General features: G+C 38.9%; 4 protein-coding genes across 4 annotated transcripts; all 4 read left to right on the top strand.

Annotated features, from left to right (window-relative positions):
• Window positions 1-1639: 1639 nt before the first annotated feature.
• Window positions 1640-2225, top strand: FPOAC1_005158 (uncharacterized protein; the record flags this gene model as incomplete). The annotated part of the gene is made up of 2 exons (XM_044849689.1): window positions 1640-1726; window positions 1788-2225. The coding sequence occupies 2 exons, from the start codon at window positions 1640-1642 to the stop codon at window positions 2223-2225; spliced, it is 525 nt and encodes a 174-aa protein (XP_044708399.1).
• A 1993-nt stretch (window positions 2226-4218) lies between these two features.
• FPOAC1_005157 (uncharacterized protein) lies at window positions 4219-6746 on the top strand (the record flags this gene model as incomplete). Its single annotated transcript, XM_044849688.1, has 4 exons — window positions 4219-4271; window positions 4399-4548; window positions 4680-6660; window positions 6711-6746. The coding sequence occupies 4 exons, from the start codon at window positions 4219-4221 to the stop codon at window positions 6744-6746; spliced, it is 2220 nt and encodes a 739-aa protein (XP_044708398.1).
• A 742-nt stretch (window positions 6747-7488) lies between these two features.
• On the top strand, window positions 7489-8780 carry FPOAC1_005156 (uncharacterized protein; the record flags this gene model as incomplete). The annotated part of the gene is made up of 2 exons (XM_044849687.1): window positions 7489-7717; window positions 7777-8780. 2 exons carry the CDS (start codon window positions 7489-7491, stop codon window positions 8778-8780), a joined length of 1233 nt encoding a protein of 410 aa, XP_044708397.1.
• Window positions 8781-15010: 6230 nt separating this feature from the next.
• FPOAC1_005155 (uncharacterized protein) lies at window positions 15011-15242 on the top strand (the record flags this gene model as incomplete). Its single annotated transcript, XM_044849686.1, has 2 exons — window positions 15011-15169; window positions 15237-15242. The coding sequence occupies 2 exons, from the start codon at window positions 15011-15013 to the stop codon at window positions 15240-15242; spliced, it is 165 nt and encodes a 54-aa protein (XP_044708396.1).
• Window positions 15243-21525: the final 6283 nt, after the last annotated feature.

Below are 21525 nucleotides of genomic sequence, written 5' to 3'. Positions count from 1 at the left end.
AAATAGTGCTATTCTCGTGACCAGATTAGTAGGCAGTCGCGGCTAGAATCATGTCTAGCTTCAGCTCAGTCAAATCAGCCATGGACCCTTGAGGCTAAACCAAAGAGATCACACAACAAATTAAAGAATGCTAAAGCTGAGACCCCTATTCTGAGATTTTGAGACTCATCAAAGTCACCACACATTGCCAATGGCAAGTGTCTAGTAACAGTGTGTTGTACATACGGCTTCAATTGTTAACAAACCAACACTTTGTCAAGAGGCTGTCGTGGAACGTTACACTGAGTATATATGCACATCATCATAACGCCGTTGATACGCAATCAATTTTGACACTCAGGAACTACACCGGCTACAGATGTACTATCGGGTGAATAAGTTGTAGATAACTATGTGGTTGTTGTTTACAACACTTGTTACATGGAACCACGCTCTAGGGTAGTCAGCGTCTACTATATAAGACATCTAAGGGTGAAGCAATTCAAGCTAAGACTCAATGAATCCGACTACTTTTACGCAATTGATCATAATATCCGGTCTCGATAATGGGTCTCCCATAACTTTGGTAGAACTTTGCTCCGTGCTTGCCATTCCGGAGACTCCGGCTCGTATGCTGTGTTTAATGGCTTAGGTACATACATGGCTGGACTCCAAGCCAAACCACGTGTGCTACGCCGAGTACGCAGGCCATAGAATCAACAAACCAATCGTTGCGTGCGACCATTGATGAAGTAATTAAGTTAATTGTTTAGCCGGGGGCATGGATCTTTGGTATTGTGCTTCTACAGACCGAGATACGTAGTGATTTTTACTTACCTAGGTGGGTAGTGAGCCCTATGATGATTTCTCATTGGTTGCCTGTTAGACAATACCATCTCCAATGGCTTTAACGTATAGACCACTAAGTAGAATGATAGCTTCTCTTCGCCGCAAGCTACAATTAGTAGACTAATCTTAGAACAAGGAAACATAGCATGAGCATGAGACCCTGATTGTATACATCGCCATGCTGGATCAACCCGCTCATGTGATCGGACCTTTGAACAAACACCAGCTTAGTAGTTCTGAAGAAAATTGGTTTGTTCTCAACCTCGAAGCCGGCATCGCAAGATCATACAAGCGCACATTCACCGAAATCTCACCATTAACCATGTTAGCCAAGCACGTAATGACGTTGTATACAAGGACTATCCTCCACAACCTCAACCAACGAGCTGGCGCGCGGAGCATAACTCCGACTTGCGCTCCACATATTATGCTCACCTGAATATCGTAGTCGATCGATTGCACATCGAAAAGTGGCATTCCACTGTTTGTTTCGACTGTGATTTCTTTAGACATGGTCAATATACTCTTACTAGGTACTCTACAGACGGTAAGGCAAAGATGAAGGAGCCACTCATAATGGAAGGGCCTGCTCCGGTCTGGTCACCGTGATGTCATGTCGATGACTTGGGTGTTGATGTCATACATGTGAAACGACGGCATCATGAGGATTTATATGTAGCTTCGCAGCATGAAAGAGATGACTTTGTTCTCATCACTCTCACAACACCATCTCCGCAACCATATACTCTAAAGGATCCCTCGCCACCAACAGACACACCCATTCAAGACCTTTATCTCAACTGCAATCATCATGTCTATGAACCCCGAGTCCGCTACTCCCCAGCAGGGTGAGTTCCGCAGCAAGGTCGCTCCCGCCGAGCCTCTCATGAAGGGTGGTGTAAGTTGATCGTCATAGATAATCATGTCGTCTCAAAGATTTGTACTCACAACTTGTTCAGCACGCTCCCGGAGTCCTCGTCGGCAACGAGGCTGCCCCCGAGTTCCATGCTGAGATGCATCCTCCCGGTACAGCCCCTCCTGAGAACACCTTCCAACCCAACCCCGAGTCCGAAATTCCAGCTCAAGCCTCCGGTAATGAGGGCGCCATTCCCGCTGCTGCAACTCTTGGAGGAGCTACCTCTGCCGACGTCCACACCGGTCTAGGCAAGCCCGCTGCCGGACAGACTAGCCAGGAGCTGCACGGCACAGAGAAGAAGAACCGTTCCGGTCTTGAGGGTGTTGGTGCCAACCCTTCAGATCCCATCCACGACAAGGGCGCTGACCGAGATCACCCTACCAACTATCGTGGAAAGGGTGGTGAGAATGCGCTGGATTACGCTGGTGCTGAAGACCGTGAGCCTGCCAAGGCTGAGGAGGTTGCAAGCGAGCGTCGTTAAAAATTATCTGCTATACGGAAAAGAATTGTAGTAGTAGCCACGGAGGCTTGATGAGTTAATGCCAATGATATGACCAACGATGACAATGTTGGAAACATTGTGCATGTGAACCACTGTGAATAAAGACTAGGTATAAATCAGCATATGGGGCGGCACTTGATCCTTTGTAGTTGGGCATCAAGTGCCGATAGTTGGTTCCCGGAACATGAACAATCTTCCCAACCATATAGGCTCACATGGTATAAAACGAGGCTGTACATGGTAAGTTATACAGCCTAATGTTAGTAGTTAGTCCTCGGCCCTGCGTCTTACAATATCAGCATCCATTCATAGTCCAAGAATGCCTCGTAGTCAGCCCTAAGATCGCAGGAGCATGAACCTTACAGTTGATATTACCTTGATCGTCGTCTCCCCCTTGACAAAAAAACTCAATTCTGTTTTCGGCATGTGCAGCGTTTGAGACAATCAATCCCTGTTGCGGCGCCTCCAACGGTCCCTGTATCTCCACCGCGGGGGGGAATCGGCGAGACTCGATTGGCAGTGATTGATGATCAAAGTCAGGGTGACTGAACTGAAATATTGTGAGAGCTTATGTCGGAGTTGAGAAAGTAAACTACTGGTAGGAATGAGCCCTGGTGGTCCAAGTTGTGGTGAATGTCATTGAGATGATTGTGTTCGATACCTTAGTACCTACCTAAGTAGGTACCTAGGTAGGTAGCCGCCAGCGTCTTATCAATATCTACAGATTTGAATACCTAGGAATAGGAAAGTATTGGGTTTTCTCTTTCCTCGTTCACAGTTGTACATCTCCTCACCTTGACCTCGGCTGCAACGGCAGTTCTCGTCCAATATGGACTACCTAGGTAGGTACCTAGGTACTAAGATAGCCATGCTGTATCCACAGCCACGCGCGCCATACTAAATATTAATCTTGATCTTAATCTGGTTCAGTGACGTACATGTATGTCTGAAGGATTCACCTAATTATCTCAAACCTAACTACACCACCTCAACTACCTACCTACCTAGATATCTAGTGGATAACCATACTCGACATTCTGTGTTCCTAGACAACATACCACATGTATGAATATTGAAGCACAAAGTGAAGCTCAAGACGTCAACTCTCTGCCTGAGTGTTCTGTTGTTTATTCCACCTCTTCAAAAACCACAATAACCGTCGTACCCTCAACCAATCAAGAATCTTCATCCCGCTCAAAGATCCTCTTCATGCCCCGGGAGCTACACAAGCTAGAACTAACTAGTCACGCCAAAAACGTCTCCCCGTTGATCCATAGACTATACCGCTCGTCTCGACTAAACGCGGAATTGTGATGCATTAATAATGAACTTCTTCATCTAGTTAGACTTGATGTGCCCAAGAGAGCAAGTCTCGTGGGAATAGTCTTATTCTGCCCGAAACACAACGAGGCGTCTTGTCTTGGACCTCAAGAATTGCTTCGTTCCCATTCTAGTGGGGAGGTCTTTTTTCTTTCAATCGTGCCGGTGCTTGACTAGTCCTTGGCACAAGGCATCCTATCCAGACACACCCACATTTGTCCTCTCCTTTTCAAGGTTCCTTGACTTTGAGGACTGTACGCTGTATGTGGACGCTAGGTACTAACCTTGCTGTACAATACCTGGAGGCAGGTATTTAATCTATCGTCAAATCATTTTATATAATGCCGCGTCTCAGCCCATACTAAACGCCGCTGACGTTGAACGATTCTGTACCCTGACTCTCCTAGGTAGTCAGGCACGCTACGGTAGGGGTTGCAAATTCCCTAGGCACTCCAAGTGCCGAGTTCCTCCTGGGGTTCGCAGTACCCGTTCCCTGCCTACATTACCAGAACGGCTTCTCGTCTCTGCACAAGCTTCTCCTCGCTCCCAACCAACTACCACTACGAGCTGAACCTCATACGACGAACCGTGTTTGTTTATCTGTCTACTCGTTTCTTACAGCAATCCGGTGGGACCCGGGCCAACCACAATCATGGAGATCCAATTCTCGATACCTATCAACGGTGGGCGCAACAGTTCAGCTGGGTAAGCTACGAAACCCTGTCGCACATAATCCCGTCCTTCGTTCAACAGTACAGTACAGTAAACTACAGTATAGTACAGTACAGCTGAACTGAGCTGAGCTTAGCTGACAATTCCTTTGTCTTTCTAGTTCTACATCGGCATCAGCCTCTTCCACTGAAAGATCTGCGAATGGCACCGCTGCTCGTGGCGGCGGTACTCATCGCTTTGCGCTTGAGACACGGGCCCGGCATACTCGGCGCAGCTCTAGCAGAGCTCGTACAGGATGTGCCACATGTGAGTTTGCTGTATATTCATTATTTACGTGTCGCTCACTATTTTATTAGGCAAGTAAGTACATATTTCTGTCGGCTTTTGCATTGCTCGCGAGTTGTGTGACAGTTTGGGGAGCTCATCTCTAATACATTATAGGAAGCGACATGTTAAATGTGACGAAACCAAACCATCATGTCTTAACTGCTTGAAATGGAGGGGCTCTTGCGATGGCTACGTCGATGCTTCGGCCCCTACATCTGAAGCCACGGCCACAGAACAACGACCACGCCCTGCTACATCAAGGTCAAAACCGTCTACGAACTCTTCAGCCAAGTCTCGTACGGCTCCGAAAATAAAAGTGAGCACAGGACCTACGGCCGTTACTGCGAGGGTGCCGACGATCCTGGAAGAACCTTCAATCAACACAATATGCTTTACAAGTAGTGAACAGCGATCTTACTTCGACGAATGGTCTTCCCTCAGTGTCACCTTCCTCAGTGGAGGTCTAGGCGATTCGCGCTTATGGACCACAACGATGCCTCAACTTACACTACAGGAACCTTCGTTGCGATATGCTGCCATGGCAGTTGGCGCATTGCGCAAGTCCTCAAATGTCGAGTTTGAAGCATCTTCCCCTGGGAATGAGCTCGCCGGCAACAACAAGCACTATCTCAACGCAATTGTCTACTACTGCGAGGCTCTGCAATTGCAGGCCAAAGCTAGGCCAACAAAGGAAGGCTTACGAACAGCTTTGTTAGCATCCCTCCTCTTCATCTGCTTCGAGACGCAACGAGGCAACATGCCAGCAGCTCTCAAGCACATCATCCACGGCTTCAGCATGCTCAATGAACTGGCAGCATGTTCGGACAAAGCCCCCAGTCTTGTCAGAATCGCACCAGCACCTCCTGCGCTGGTTCAGGAGATCCTGGACTGCTATAAGCCCCTGGAGTTGCAGTCGCGATCTTTCATGGGCTCCTATAAGAAGTTCTTCTTTCCACCTAAGCCACCTGGTGTTGTGTCCAATAGAGCTCCTCCGAACCAGGCTTCCAGCCCTCGGAACATGTCCAGTCCAGTGAGCCAACCTGGTACACCATGGGCTGGCGCGACTCCAGGTCAACAAAATTCTGTCGGTTTGCCAAGTCCTCAGAGTCAAGCAAGTCCACGGGCAATGCCAGACCAACAGACACCCCCACGAGCAGTACCACAGAGACCTCCAGGTATTGCACCGTTCACTAAACACTCACCCTACTTTCGACCCCGACAGACCAACATTACCGTTATCGATGATATGCCGGCAGCTTTCAGCTCGTTGGATGAGGCCCATGGCTACTGGACTTTACTGCAGAGGTTCATGGTTCAGTACATTCCTCTTCTGACTGCGACAACGGCACAGCTCGCGTTACCAAAGGTTAAAGACAGGAATGAACTTTTAGCCAAGTTGTCCAGTGTGAGACAGAACCCACGAATCGCTAAATTCTTGGAGGATTCGAGATCATGGCTCCATCGATGGTCAACCTCGTTCAGCCCTTTGCTTCAAACTGTTTCGGATGATCGACAGAGTGACTCACAATCTTACCTAAACGCCATCAATCTGCACATTGAGTTCCTCATTCTTTACGTGTATACATCCATGCCACGATACTCTGGTCTCGAAACAGCCAAGGATCTCACACCCCAGTATAGTCAGATCAATGTCATCGCCGAGACACTAATTGCATCTCGTCCCAACTGTGGCTTTGCAATGGACTCTGGCTGGACATGGCCGCTTTTTGTGTCGGCTTTCGGGTGTCGAGATAAAGTCGTCAAGGAAGACGCCATCCGTATCCTTGGGAAATATCCCATTCGAAATGCCCTGCGCGATAGCCGCGTGTTCCGCGCAATCGCGCTCAAGAATTGGGAGGTTGAGTCGATGAACGCCATGGAGGACGACGAAGACGAGCAGTGGCTACGGCTCAGAAGAAGAGAATTGGTATTCGAGGATCTTGGTATGAACATTATCTTTCGTTATGCAGAGAAGAATCCAATAACTGGGGAATGGGATCTTGTCGAGGAGGTGGCAGCCTTTATGGTTGGCGAGGATGGACAATTGGATTGGCACAGACAACCGATCTCCGAATCCATATCAATTCTATCGGGGGTATGCTAGTGAATGGAGTTTGGGCATAGTTCTATATCTATACAGAGCAGGAGACCAAACCTGCGTTGGTTTTTAGACAAGCGTAGGAGTTCTGGTGTGCGTGCTTTTAGGCTGCGATCAACCAGATATATTATTAGCAAGGCAACGAATGAATACGAATGGTTGCGATTACAGGTCCTGAGTGACATGACTCACTTGAAAATAGCCACCTTAAGAGCCTACGCGGGTGTAAAGTATTGAGGAGCGTAACATCTACCTGCCTGGGTAGGTAGTAGAGATGGGTGTTTTGTGGTCGGTATGCCCAAGAGGTGCTCGTGTGAAATTGTTAGGCAACCAAAACCAACATTATATCAATCTCTGGTAAACTGATTTGGTGAAGATAAAGAAAGACACATGAGTTATTCGCAAGTTATATAGCATCAAATAATTGACAACAACTTTATGAATATTCGTTGTTCACCTCTATCAACTGCCATGTGTAGGGTACCTCGGCGCATGTGCCGAGGTCGCCGGCCTTAGGCGCGCGCCACCTCCACATTCTCGACAACAGAAGGTGACGTGCCTCGGAGTGAATTGGGCGGGCAGCCCCAGGGACTGAGCTGGCTGACCAGCATCCCATCCATAATCAAAATCAACCTCAATACAACTACACTCAATACACAAACATCACCCACCGCCTTTCGACATCACCGCCATCACTAAAAACTGCGTCCTTAACTTCTATTGACGCGTCATGGCTGGTGACTGACCAAATTATTCGTTGCTTCAACATCACGCGCGCATCTCCTTTCTATAGAATACCCTATCCCTAACAACACTGACATCGACATGGATCCATCTTTGACGCGCGATTTGCCAAATTCAGCCCCTAATTCTACCAATATACCACCACCATCTCCCCCTATGGCTTCTAAACAGTCACCGCGACCAGGAATCGGTCGCATTCTATCATTACCTCCACAATGGCTCTCCATGTACGACGAGTTTATAACCAAGAACGCCGGCCAAGTCTCGCAGATTGAGAGTGCTCTACGGAGCTTGACATATATAATTCCAGGTGAGCCAATCTGGAAGGCACTCTTTCATTACAAGAGCATTATCTAATCACACTACTAGGCCGTTTCCGCGATGCCGAAATCGCATCCGAGTCGATCCATTCGGGTGTTCAACTCCTATCACTATACCATGACTCCCTACTTCAAAAGGCTATCGCACGTCTGCCGATGGCCAGCATGCCATCGGCGCATGCTCGATACACACGATACTGGACCCAGAGGAGTGGCGCGTATCGAAGAATAGCCATGTTTTTGCAGATGATCATATATACGGAGATGTTATGGGAAATGACAGCCAAGCGAAAGGGCGGCGAGAAGTCCCGGTGGAAGGTGGTCTTGCTCCTCGAAGCACTAAAGGCATTCTGTCGGCTTTTGCTCCTACGCATTACCAAGTCTCGGCCACTGGTCACGCCGGTGTTACCGGAGCGAGAGCCTATTCCAGAAGACGCAGCAGCTGCGGATGAGGATGAAGAGATTGCGTATCGAAGTGAGAGCGAGCTGATGGATGAGATATCGGCGGACGGGTCAGGATCTTCACAGTCGTCGAGACCTGCGCACGAGCGCGAGTGGAACATGCCCCGAACGGGTATGAGCCTGCCATCGCTGCCTACTGGCGGAGATATCAGCTCCTACTTGCTAGGCCGTGTATTGACCGCTGATGACATTAAGCCTGCGACTAAGCTGCTCAACCAGCTCCAGGGCAGCAGCCACGGTGCCGAGATTCTGCAGATCTTGTCGCCACTCATCTACGCTGCCGCCATGGCTCACAGCATCAGGCGCGGAGGGGACAAGAAAGCTTGGACCCCCTGGTTGATCGGATTTGCAGTCGAGTACGCGGCCCGACAATTGAGGGACCGCGGTCTGCGGACTACGTCCCTGGAGCGTGAAGAATGGAGCAAGCGTGGATGGGCCATGGGTTGGTGGGCTATGAGGGGTGCTGCCTACGAGAACATCACCAAGGGCGTTGTGGGAGGAGTTAGCAAGAGGATGCCCTCTTTTATTGGAGGTATCCTTGAAGACTACGAGTACCTGTGGGAGAATTACTACTTTAGCACCAGTGCATAAGAAGTACAGCAGCGCAGCAGATCGTTTGTCTCAAGTACAATGAACATTAATGTTCGCCGGGACTTGTCGGTTCACGAATCTGGCATAAGACAGGGATGGACGTTTTGGATCCCCTCTTGCTCAACCAGCAAAACACAATAGAGAACCAGATCGGAAGGTGGAACAGTATGGGCAAGCTAGCCTTGATCTTGTTGGCTATTCTGGACCCGTATGCCGATTTGGACAACCGCATTCGCGCCGGTGCTGCACGATCGCTTTTTCAGCTGCCCGTGCGGTACTCAAAATTGCTGGGAGGCCCTCTCCGACGAACGTCGGGCGATCGAACAGGGAATTCTGTTTGCCGGCAGTGGTAGTATCCTATTTACATTACTCAGCTACTCAGCTTTTCTTTTTACTTTTGTGGCGATGCGTATAATGTTATGCATTTATATAGTTGATCAAGTGTCATGGGCGTTTGGGTATGACATAACTGCTTACAATCACAAACCTTTCTAACAACAACTGCGAATTGGCTTTCACTTTTTTGCTTTTTCTTTTCATTAATCAATTCGAGATACGAAATGCAACCCTGAGTAGAACATCGCATCCATCTCCCGGACTAGGATCGAGACTAGACGTGAATGACGCTTTAGGCGAAAAAGGGGTGTGCATACAGTCCCACTGGGCTGTGCAACGCTCGGCCGAGAACGAACCTTTACCATGTATGTACTGTACGGTACACTATCAACGAGTGAGAAGAACGAGGAAAGCTCAAGAGAAAAAAGACCCCTGGTCTATTCGGGATTTCTGGAAAGAGCACGGAGCTTCGGGGTGTGTGTGGAGGAGAAGGATGTGGCGGCTTTTGAGCCGGTTGTTTGGAGGCGGGTTTCAAGTTGAAGTTGAAGGAGTGTCTAGTGGGCTGTTCTTTTCTACTGCATTCTGTCGTATTGACAAGAGAATTCTTTCATGGTATACGATGTGATGTACTCGTGTAAGGCAAGAATCGACAAAGAGACGGTGAAGAAATGTGTACAACATCATTTCGCAGAAAGAATTTGCAGTGTAACGCGGTACCTTGCATGCAATGATATTCGGCTGTACTATATATATATTCGAGGTCCCCAGCTGCCATTTTAAATCGCAGGGTTCGGCGCTATATTGCTCTTTTGGTATAGAAACGTTCTGTTCATCTGGCAGGGTTTCTTGCTAATGTTGCCCATGTCTTAGCAGAGCTGTCATCCCCTATTTCGTACATACATGTTGTTGTTTTCTCTCTTTTCCAAATGGATATGTTCTTATCTCCGCGGTATTGGAGCCTCTACTTTGGTATAGTACACCTTGAGACAACATGTTGGTAGTACCCGAGCCAAGAATGGTGAAACGTTGAACGTTGAGTTTTTCCCTTTTCTCGGTAAGGAACTAGGGCTGAAATGGGCAATTCGGGAAGACTAGTACGCCTAAAGTTGGGTTCGACGATAGACTTGACTTACCTCAAACGCAGTGCGTACCTGGCCAAGGTGCACAGAGTTTCGCGAACTTAAAAATAATAGAGGCTGTGGCTGAGCAGCAAGCTTTAACCATTAAGCATACCTACACCTAGGTACCATGGAAGGCAGAGACACAAACACGCCCACATGAAGCATCAAGGGAATGTACTTTGTAGATACAGGCTAGTAACCAGCAATCGGGTAGACCGTAAGATGCCGGTGCATATGATCTGCTTTTAAAAACGGCATGGGTCCGCGCTTTGGTGATGCTGAGCGTACCCTTGGACTGGGAGAGTGAGTTTGTGGTTGCACAACCGATCAAGTTCATAAGCAGTGACAAATCTCAATGGACAGTTACTTCATAAAAGTCCCTGATTATCCGTACTTACCCAAGAGATAGAATAATCTGGTTACTTTTATGTCACATCAGACCCGCCATTAGACTGTCTATTTTCTGTACCCTAAGCTTGGGTCATACGTTTTCTGCTGGGGTTGTCTTATGCGAATGGCCTCTGGGTAAAATTAGAGCACGGATGCTCAGGCTCGGCAACTATGCCTATAGCGATATAGCGCTGTTGATCGGGGTTCATGTGATGATGATGACATGTAACCTTTGGTCCCTGACTAGAACGGATAGGGACAGAGTTCAAGGACCAGTCACGATGCAGGTAGAACTGTATGTACGGTGTATCCGTCAGACGCCAACAATTGAAATGTCATAAATGAGTGGGCTAAATAGGGTAGGGTAATGAGATGAGATGTTTGCCTAGCCTCAATTTCCATCGGAACCAACAGAATCGCTGTCAGGCGGGATGCTACAGTTCCATTGTCCTTGTCATCATCCATAATCATCACCATCATCATCATCATCATCATCAGGGTTCTCGTGATCGTCCTGTCTTTGCTCCTTCATTGTGGAACTGACCCAAGTTCAAAGCCGTTAAAAGGGGCGAGACATGGGCTTCTTGATACGCGAAATGATGCAAGTAAGAACAAAAGCCGGCCAGGTCAGGTCAGGTCGGCTTCTCGAAGTCGGTCGGGCCCTCACCTCCACTGTTGGCTGTGTGCATTACTGGGTCTGATGGAGCATCGGTTGCAAATCTTCTTTGTTTTTTTTTATCTCAAATGATTGGCAGCGGAAGATTTCCTTGTTGTGCGGGAAGAAGCAGTGTGGAAAACTCAAGAGTCATTTAGGAAAAACCAAAAACCAAAAACCAAACTGAGGCTGATGAAGGGTATCGAGTTGGGTCTTGACAAGAGTCAGGCAATTTCCACATCTGCCGTGCCCAGAAGTTCACCCCTGAAGATTCAAACTTAGTCGTTCATTTATTGCCCGGGAAGTTGACTGATTTAATTCGTCTACAGAGCTGTTCCGCTTCGCGCGCTCGCTCTCTGTGGTTCGCTTGCAAAAGGGTTTCGCTCAGAAATTCTGTCCATCGTTGGTTGGTTGGTGGATTAGAGCCAAGACGGGTAGAGAGATAAATCAGCAATGACGATGATGACAGCGTAGGTAGGTCGGTTCAGGGGCATCCATCTAACTACAGTACCTACTAATGTACTAGACTTTCAACACAACGGCTTTCCGCCACTGTATCTCCCAATAACATTTCTGTACCTGTACGTACATAGTACAGTGGATGAGAAGCAAAAAAAAAGAGGCCCGGGCTGATGAAAGAGGCGTCAAAGGTGCGACGCGACGCAACGCAAAGTTGCAGAGTGCAGACACGATGGTGCCATAACTAATCGATGTCCAGCCTAACTTGATCAACCAACCCCAACCCCAGCTCCAACTTCAGCCCCAGAAGTAAGAACCCGGCCTCCCCAACCTTGATCATCCATCACGAAAGGGAGTCTGTAATAATACCGTACATACAGTACAGTCCGCAGGGGTTATAAATGTAAATTTCCACTTTTTTCTTTATACCTGCCTTACTGCAAGCTATCCCTTATTAGCTATTTTTTAATAAGGTATATATAGAATTTATAGAGGTCTTATAGGGTACTTATAGAGGCTATAGGCATTAGAAAGTAACTTTAAATAGAAAATTCTAGCTTAAAATAATATAGCCTTTAATATAATAAAGAAGTAATAGAATAACTATATAATAAGCTATAACTTTTATTACTAATAGCTTTCTTTAATAGCACTTTTATTACTTTTAATATTATAATTACCTTAATTTTATAGCTATTTTAACTATTTCTTTATATTAAAATAATATTTAATATTAATTTTTATATATATAAAGATAAAAATAGTTATATTTTATAATATAATATATTTATATCTCCTAGAATACTTAATTAAAGTTATAATTATAGTCTTCTTTAAGAGTTATTTTAGGTATAAAATTAATAATTAAAAAAGCTATTTTATAATTAAAGGCTTTATTATAAAGTATTATTTTAAGATATTTTTATAAAGCTAATTAATATTTTATAAGTTATAGGATATATATAGTATTAAGTTAATTATACTTTATAATACTTTTTTATTCTTAAGAAAGATATTTTATATCTTTAGAAAAAGAGATTTATTAATAAGTAGCTTAAGAGTCTATAATAGTTTCTCTTTAAAGACTAGTTTTATTAAAAAGTCTATTAATAAGACTTTTAATTCTTTATACTAGGTCTTAAAGATATTAATATTAATACTATTAATATAAGTATAAATACTTTTAGCTTTAGGCTTTAATATCTTAATAAAAAGCCTAAGATTAATCTATTAATTTATTTTAAATATATTAAAATATATTATAATACTTTTACTTATTAGCCTTATTCTAATAATTAGATTTATAGTTATATTACCTTTTTTAATAAAAAGACTTTTTATAATATTAAAAGTAGCTATTATTTTATTATAGTCTATATTAATAAAGAAGTTATTAATTTCTATAGTATAAAATATATTAAGTTTAATAGAAATACTTAAAGTATTATTACTAAGTATTAGAAAAGCTTAGTTTATATCTTTATAAATAATATTTTAAATAATAATCTATCTTATTATATTAGGCCTTTTAATTATATTAATTACTTTATTTAATAGGTTAAGTAGCTTAAATAGATAGAAAATATTATTTATTAATATAATAATAGTCCTTTATATATAGTATCTTATATATAAAAGTATTTATAATAGTATTTCCTTTATAAAGTTATAACTTAGGCTTAATATAGCCTTAATTTAAATATTATTAAGAATCTATAGGCTATTATAATAATATAGATAAATAATTATTATAATATTAACTATTTTAATAAAGATATATAAGAAGATATAATTATTATAGCTTAAGATATTATTAATAAAAGCCTATTAATTTAATTAGCTTTAAGTATAAAGGAGTAATTTATTTATTATATTAAAAATAGTAGCTAATTATTAGACTATTAGCTTAATATAAATATATTACTTTCTATATAAAAATTAATCTTTTTAAAGTATATATATTAACACTGATAGTATCTATACTAGGGCTCTACGGTGGCAATATACCCGGTTTATATTTGTAACCCCTGCGGACTGTATAGGATTGACTGACATGTGAATCGGCATATGTCATGATCCATGCTTGATTTACCAACGGTCGCCTTTTGCTTTTGACCAGCAGAAGCGAAGCGAGATCAAGCAAACACGACTCTGATTGAAGCAAACGACCACCAACCCTTGTTCGTAACATTCGAGCCAAGGATGGATGAGATGGAGCTCCTTTTTTCCCCCTCTTCCCTCTCTTGTCGGGGCACGGCTTCCACTTGGAACCAAGACCACTACGTTTAGCAGTGGCTGATTGGCGGAAAACCGTTTCGAAACGCTCGACAGGCGGCGTCAACGGGCATACCTAAAGGGTCGCCATCCAACAACAATATGTAGAAGCGGTAGACAGGTACGGAGTACTACAACAAAAGGTAGGTACAGTCCGCAGGGGTTACAAATGTAAATTTCCACTTTTATTTTATAACTATATATTTTATTATTAAAATAACTATCTTAATACTATTATAATAAAATAAAAATTACTATTATATAGTAATAGACCTAAGAGAGAGGAATAATATAGTATTTTTATTTTTATTAAATATAGTATAAAGAATTATTTACTTATAGAAGTATTCTCAGTGGCAATGTACTGACTTTACATTTGTAACCCCTGCGGACTGTACTAAGGTAGACAATAGACCCTGGGTATTCCTTGTTGAATGTTTGTCGCGTGTTTCAGGTAACCATTCTGTTACAATGTGTGTTCCGCCCTCCAAGACAGATAAGATCAGATCAGCTCAGCTCAGCTCAGCTCAGCTAAGCTCAGCGTGCTTGCTATTACATGTGGTACAGTATCCTCTATCCTTGGTGGTTCAAGAGTCGTGCGGGTAAACCCCCGATCTGATTGCTCGATGATCCCAGAAATTGCAAGAAAACGTGGTGATCTCCTATCGTTCCTTAGCTAGCGAACAGCTTTGATATGACGGGACGTGCGACGGAGTAGACTACCTTGATCGAGCCAAATCCCGCAGTGACGAGGAGGAATTGGGAATCGGACAGCCCAGGATCAGCAGTCGGGTGTCTCTTAGTACCGCCTAGCCAGTGGACGCTTGGAATCATTCATTTGTACATCAGAGTCCATCCGAAAGGATAATGGGGACGTTAAATGGATTTTCTTTGCTGTGGGTCAACTGATCGTGTCATGCTATTATTACTATTACACCCGGATGAGCACAGCTTCATCGTAATCTTGAGTGACAGTGCCGAACACGATCCATCCCATGGCGTTTTCCCTCTTGTCTGTTAGTGAACCTGGACCTGTAGCTAAGCTTATCTCTGCGCAAGACACGGGTTCTGGTTCTGGTTCTGGCTCTGGCTCTGGCTCTGGCTTTGGCTTTCAAGAAGAGAAGAGAAGAGAAGAAAAGAAAAGAGGCATTGTTGTTTGTCATCAAAAAGCAAAAGACCACACAAGACTCAAAGACAGATACTATCTTTAGAGTCAATAAGTGGTGAAACAGAGAGAGAATTGAAAATACTGGCGTAGTGTTGAAGAGTATGGCGTAATACATGTATCTTTGTGCACGAGCGCTCGCTCGCACTAATTATTGTTTCTTGTCTGTCACGAATGACTCTCAACTCACTCAGTCAATCTCTGAGACTAATTAATTTATTTTGGTTCGCGGCTGTCTGTGCAATCAATCATGCCCATCCCATCTGCTATCCTCTTTGGAGCCTTGTCTTGAGCACTGGGTATTGCCTTTGGTTGACTTGTCTTGGTTAGGCTAGATTGGTTTCTGCTGCAGAAGCCCCTGTCCTAGACTCCTGGCTCGTGGTTGACCCCTGATGCCGTTCCAAAGTGGGAACTGGTCCAAAGAAAGCAGGGATACTCCTGGTTGATACTATCAGGTCCCGCTTGTCGGTCGACGGCGCGAGAGAAGATCTTGTTGTCATGACGCTCCCAACCAAATGAAATCGTGATGAGGTACCTAGGTAGACAGGCAGGTAAGCTTAATCAGTGCAGAAAAAGCTATCTGCATACCAAGGTACCAAACATATGTACATGCTGAGTAGTCCACCCACAGGCCAGCGTTTAATCATGACAATAGCACAATTGAACCATAGAGAACGTCTGTCCCATCCACAAACACCAGGTAGTATCCGTAAACAGAACAGGGAAAGCTCACCACATCGTATCAGTTGCAATCATCCAGTCAATCCTTTCCTGCACGTCACGTCACTCTACCTGCCACGCTGTACCTGTCGATTCTATCTCAGACCTTGGATCTTACCGCGATCCCCCCGGATGCTTTTCTCCTCCACATACAGTTTTAATTCACCATCTTCTCTTCCTAGAAGTGAACCCGGCATTTTAGACTTCCCGTTGGCTGCCGACATCTTCGATTCCGTCTACGAAATCTTTCCAGTTAATTAATTCTTGTGAAACTCTGCCCAGAGACGGGCTGCACGGGGCTTGGGGGAAAGAACAAAAGAAAAAGAAGAAAGAACTCGTCACCTACTAGGAACAAGACAGGACAGGTACGGATATAGGTACAGGCCCCAAAAAAGACCGCAACGACAAGGTACCCGAGCCTACTAAATCAGAGCCCGGATACTCTGTACATACGCTGTACTCAGGCACGACCAGAAAAACAACCCAGCACAGACAGGGCCCATATTTGGCTTCCTTTAGCTTTCTTTCCCGTCTCTTTTCCTCCCCACCCGGGTCAATCCATCGTTCTACTGAGTCTGCTCCGCTCCTTTTTCTCTCTCTGTCTTTAGGTAGGTCACAGTCCTAGTTTCGTGGGCTTGGCTGTGTTTGCATGTCTGCCTGTGTCTGTGACCAAGGTCCATCGCCTTGAAGCACGGGACTCAGAACAAGCCTGCCCGCCCCTCCTTCAGCGCAGCAGGCCTCTCTCCTCTCAGCGGCAGTACCTACGGATACAGACAGAGGTAGGTACACGGGCTATTACTTGGGTACCTACCCCCAAAGGTTTACAGCACCTGCAGCCCGGGGCCTTGGATCCATCTCTATCCTCTCTCGTCTCTCAAATCATACCCCCCTGCGCACAACAGCCAAAAGATAAAAACACCACAGGCGATCATTAGGTGTCGGTACCCGCACATCCGGATGTGCGTATAAAATACGTGACTTTTGCATATCTAGATATGCATATAATAATATAACCTTCTATAAAGCTATATATATATCCCCTTCTTAATTTAGTTATTCTGCCTTATTTAAAGCTATTTAAAGCTTCTTTATTATATATAGTAACTTAATATTATAGTCTATTATCTATAAATAAGTTATAGCCTAATTACTTATTAATTTAGCTATATTTATAGTATTATAATTTTATTCTTTAAATTATAATACTATTAAATATATCTTTCTATATTAATATATAATTAAATTATAATATAGCTTTATATATATATATTTTAGCTTATAAGGTTATTAAATTATTTTAATTTAATATTAATTTATTATAAAAAATAGTCTTTAATAATATTTAATAATAATAATTTAAATAATAAGCTTAGCTTTAATATTTTTAAAGATAATATTATTATTTTAAATAATTAAATTCTTTTTAATTTTAATAATTAATTTATACTTTAGCTTTTTATAGTTAATAATAATACTTTTAATCTTCTTATAAAAAAAATAGCTTATTTTTTTTTTAATCTTTAAGGCTTTTATATATAAGTAAGAGAATAAATTAATTATATTATTTATTTTTAACTTTTTTAGCCTTTAAGATTAAATAAATTAATATTATCTTAATTACCTTTAATAGTTAAACTTACTTTTAATTATTTAAATTTAATTTATTAATATTATATATTATTATTTAAGTAATTAATTAATAATATAGACTATTATATTATATAAATATTAAGTTTAAGGTATTTAATATATTAAGTAATTTAATAATATTATAAATTAATATTAAATTTAATTTATTTTAAATATTATATTTGTTTTTATTATATAAAGCTTTATAAGGTATAATATAGTATATTAAGTAGATAGAATATTAATTCTTAAGTTAGCTTAATTTATACTAGCTATAGGAATAATAATATATATTTTAGTAATTTAAATAATATAAATAAATAGTATATATATTAACTAGGTATTTCCTTAAGGGTAAATTAACTAGGTATAGTAAAGAATATAGTAAATTAAAGTATTTATTATAATTATTTTAATATTATTATATTTTACTATTATCTTAATAAGTATATAAAATCTATAGCCTTATATAGCTTTATAAGTATATTTATATAAATTAAATTTAATTAATAATTACTATTTTTAAAAATAGCTATAAAGTAGAAAAGAAAATACTAAATAATATTATATTAATATAATTAATATATTATTTAATTGCTTTTTTTTTCTTTATTTAATAATATATAAATAATTATTATATAATAGCTAGAAAAAAACTAATAGTAGAGTATTTAAAGTAATATAACCTTTTATAAAGTAACTTTATTTTAACTATAAGGATTTATAATTATAATATTATATAGAAAAGATATATATTAATATATTAGATAATAAGTAAATTAATTAAATTAATTAATATAATTAATTAATAATCTATATACTTATTAATTTACTTTTTTAAGCTAATTCTAAATATATATATTAATTAACTCTTTACTTAAAAGACCTTTTTCTAGGTATAAGTAATTTAACCTTTATATACTAATTATTTTATAATTAAATTCTCTTCTTTATTTATTCTTAATATTATATTAAGAAGGCCTTCTTATTAATTACTATATAAAAGACTATATTTCTCTAGAAGCTACTCTTTAAGAGCTTTAGCTTTACTATTAAAGTAATTCTTATTATTAATCTAACTATTTAGCTTTTTAATTATTTAATCTCTTAATTTATTTACCCTTAAAGACTTTATAAAAAGCCTTATTTATATATTTAATTTATATTACTAATATAGTAATATATTATATTATAATAAAAGCCTAATTACCTTATAATATCCTTAATCTATAAGTATTAACCCCTTTAGTTAAATATTATATTAGGCTTTCTTATACTATAGATACTTAGTATATACTTTATATAACTCCTTTTAAAAGTAATATAAATTAAGTAAATAGCTATATAAAAGGTTATATAGTAATATTAATTTTTATATTTCTAAAGGTAATATAAGTATTAAAAGGTAATATATTTCTTTTTTAATAAAGCCTTTTTAATAAAGTAATTTATTATCCCTATAGAATTTAATATTATAGTATTTAATATATTATTATAAGTTCTTTATATAGCCTTAAATACTATAAGTAAAGTAAATTTAAGGCTTTCTTTTTAACTTTAAAAATAATCCCTTAATTATCTTAAAAGATAATAATTTATATTATATACTTAAGGCTAATAATTAGCTTAAAGCTATATAATAATTATATATATAATAAGGCTTAATAATAATCAGAGAATTACTATATTAATATAAATACTAGTATTTATTAAAATTATTAAGAGTAAAAGGCTTTTTTTATTATATTAATTCTAATAAGTAATATATATATAATAGCCTAAAGGATTAATTAAATCTCTTTATATAAAAAAAGAGAATAAAAAATATCCTTTTTTATTACTTTTTAATTTCCTTTAAAGACTTATATAATACTTAATTATATACTTAACTATATAAATAACTAAAGAAAGTAATTTAATATATAAGCTTTAATAAGGCTTAATACTCTTAAATGCCTTAGAGTTATATAAATTAGTAATTAATAACCTATTTAATATTATTAAAGGCCTTAAAGAGGTTAATTTACTTTATACCTAGGTATTTTATTTTAATTAATATATAAATACTTTTAATTTATAAAATAGCTTAATATTTAAAGTATATAATCTTATTAATAAATACTAAGATAAATATATATTTATAAAGGTAAAGTTAGATTTTAATTAAATAGTTTATTTCCTTTAAATATAACTTTAAATAGTTATTTATAAGCTTTTTTAATTATTTAAAGTAAATATTCTTTATTAAAGTAAATATAATTTTTTATTAAAGCTTAAAGAAATTACTTTATTTACTTTCTCCTTAAGTATTATTAAGATCTTTCTTAAAGCCTAGCTTATAAAAGGCTAAAATAGTATATTTAATATATTAAATATATATATATATTATAGCCTTAAGGAAATAGTTAATAGAAATAATAATATTAATATAAGTAAAGTATTTATTTATTAATATAATATTTAAAAGATTAATTATATTTATTTAATACAGCTAATAAAGGTTTAAGAGGACTTAAATAAAGTTAGCTTTTTCTTTATAATTAATAAATTTAAAGGTAATATAGAAAGTATTCTTAAGGCTATTAACTCTAATAATATTAAAAAGAGGTATTTTATATTTATTAGTTTTATATATATAATTAAAGATTATAACCTATAAATATAATCTAATATATTAAATTAACTTTAAATATAAAAATAATATAAATTTTATTTATTAATCTCTATTAATATTAACTTAATATTAAAAACCTTTATTAATTAAGTAATCTATTAAGGCTTTAATATAGTTTTAACCTTTAAATAAATCTTACTTAGCCTTATAAATATAATTATAAATATTTTAATTAAAAAGCTTAATTTTAATCTTCTTTATATTCTATTTAAGATAATTATAAACTATATATAATATATAGCTAGCTTTTATAAGCTTTATAACTTCTTCTTAATGCTCTTTTATAAGTTAATAATATATTAAATAAATAAGGCTTTCTTTATTACTTATAAGATAATTATATTTACTATACTTAAGGTCTTATTAATAAGATAATTCTTATTAACCTTTACCCTTTTTTTCCTTTATAAGTATAAAGAATTTATACTTAATCTAATATATTATAATTTCTCTCTTCTTTTTATTATTAAGGATAACCTTATTTATTCTATAACCTTAATTATAATTAAAAAAGACCTTTATTTTATTACTTAAGGTCTTAAAAGATCTTTTTATTAAAAAGATATAGCCTTTTTTTAATACTTATTTATTAATAGCTTTAATTAATTTATCTTAATTACTATATATACCCTTAAGTAAGAAGGTATTATTAAGGAAATTATTATATTTCTATATAAGTATATTAATAATATTTATACTAGGAGAATAAAAAATGCCTTAATTAATAAAATTAAAATTAATTAAAGTTATTATTATTAAAATAATAATAGATTAAGTAAAATTAATAATAATAATATATTTAATTTAATAAATTAAATATATATTAAAGAAAAAGGGTATATATAAAAGTAAAATTAGCTAATATAGCCTATATATATATCTAGATATATAAAAGTCACGTGTTTTATACGCACATCCGGATGTGCGGGTACTGGATCCCGCGATCATTAATTAATTACAATACTGTCGGAGAAATAACCTGACCACACACACGCCCACGCCCCTTCCCTAGGCCATCCTGTCTATGGAACCCAACTTTCACTCACTCACCCATTGATTGATTGTCCCGTCTATTATCTCTCTTTCCTCCACATAGAGTACCCGGCTCTTGTACTGTACCTGTGCCTGCCTGCCTCTTTCCCAGCAGACAGGACCCAGCACGGTATCTCCAGCAAGAGAGCAAGCACCCCTGGTCTAGCTTCCTTCCTGTCTCCTACCTTGCCTTGCCTTGTGCCTGGACCAGCCAACGTCTGCGCCTGCATTTACTCCTTCTTACACTACCCTCCCATCCCCCATCCCCTTCCCACCTCTTCCGTCGTCTC

Source organism: Fusarium poae, chromosome 2, assembly GCF_019609905.1.
Source record: "Fusarium poae strain DAOMC 252244 chromosome 2, whole genome shotgun sequence".
In the NCBI taxonomy this organism is placed as follows: Eukaryota; Fungi; Ascomycota; class Sordariomycetes; order Hypocreales; family Nectriaceae; genus Fusarium; species Fusarium poae.
The sequence above is the reverse complement of the archived record's forward strand: the minus strand, read 5'-3'. Positions and strand labels throughout refer to the sequence as shown.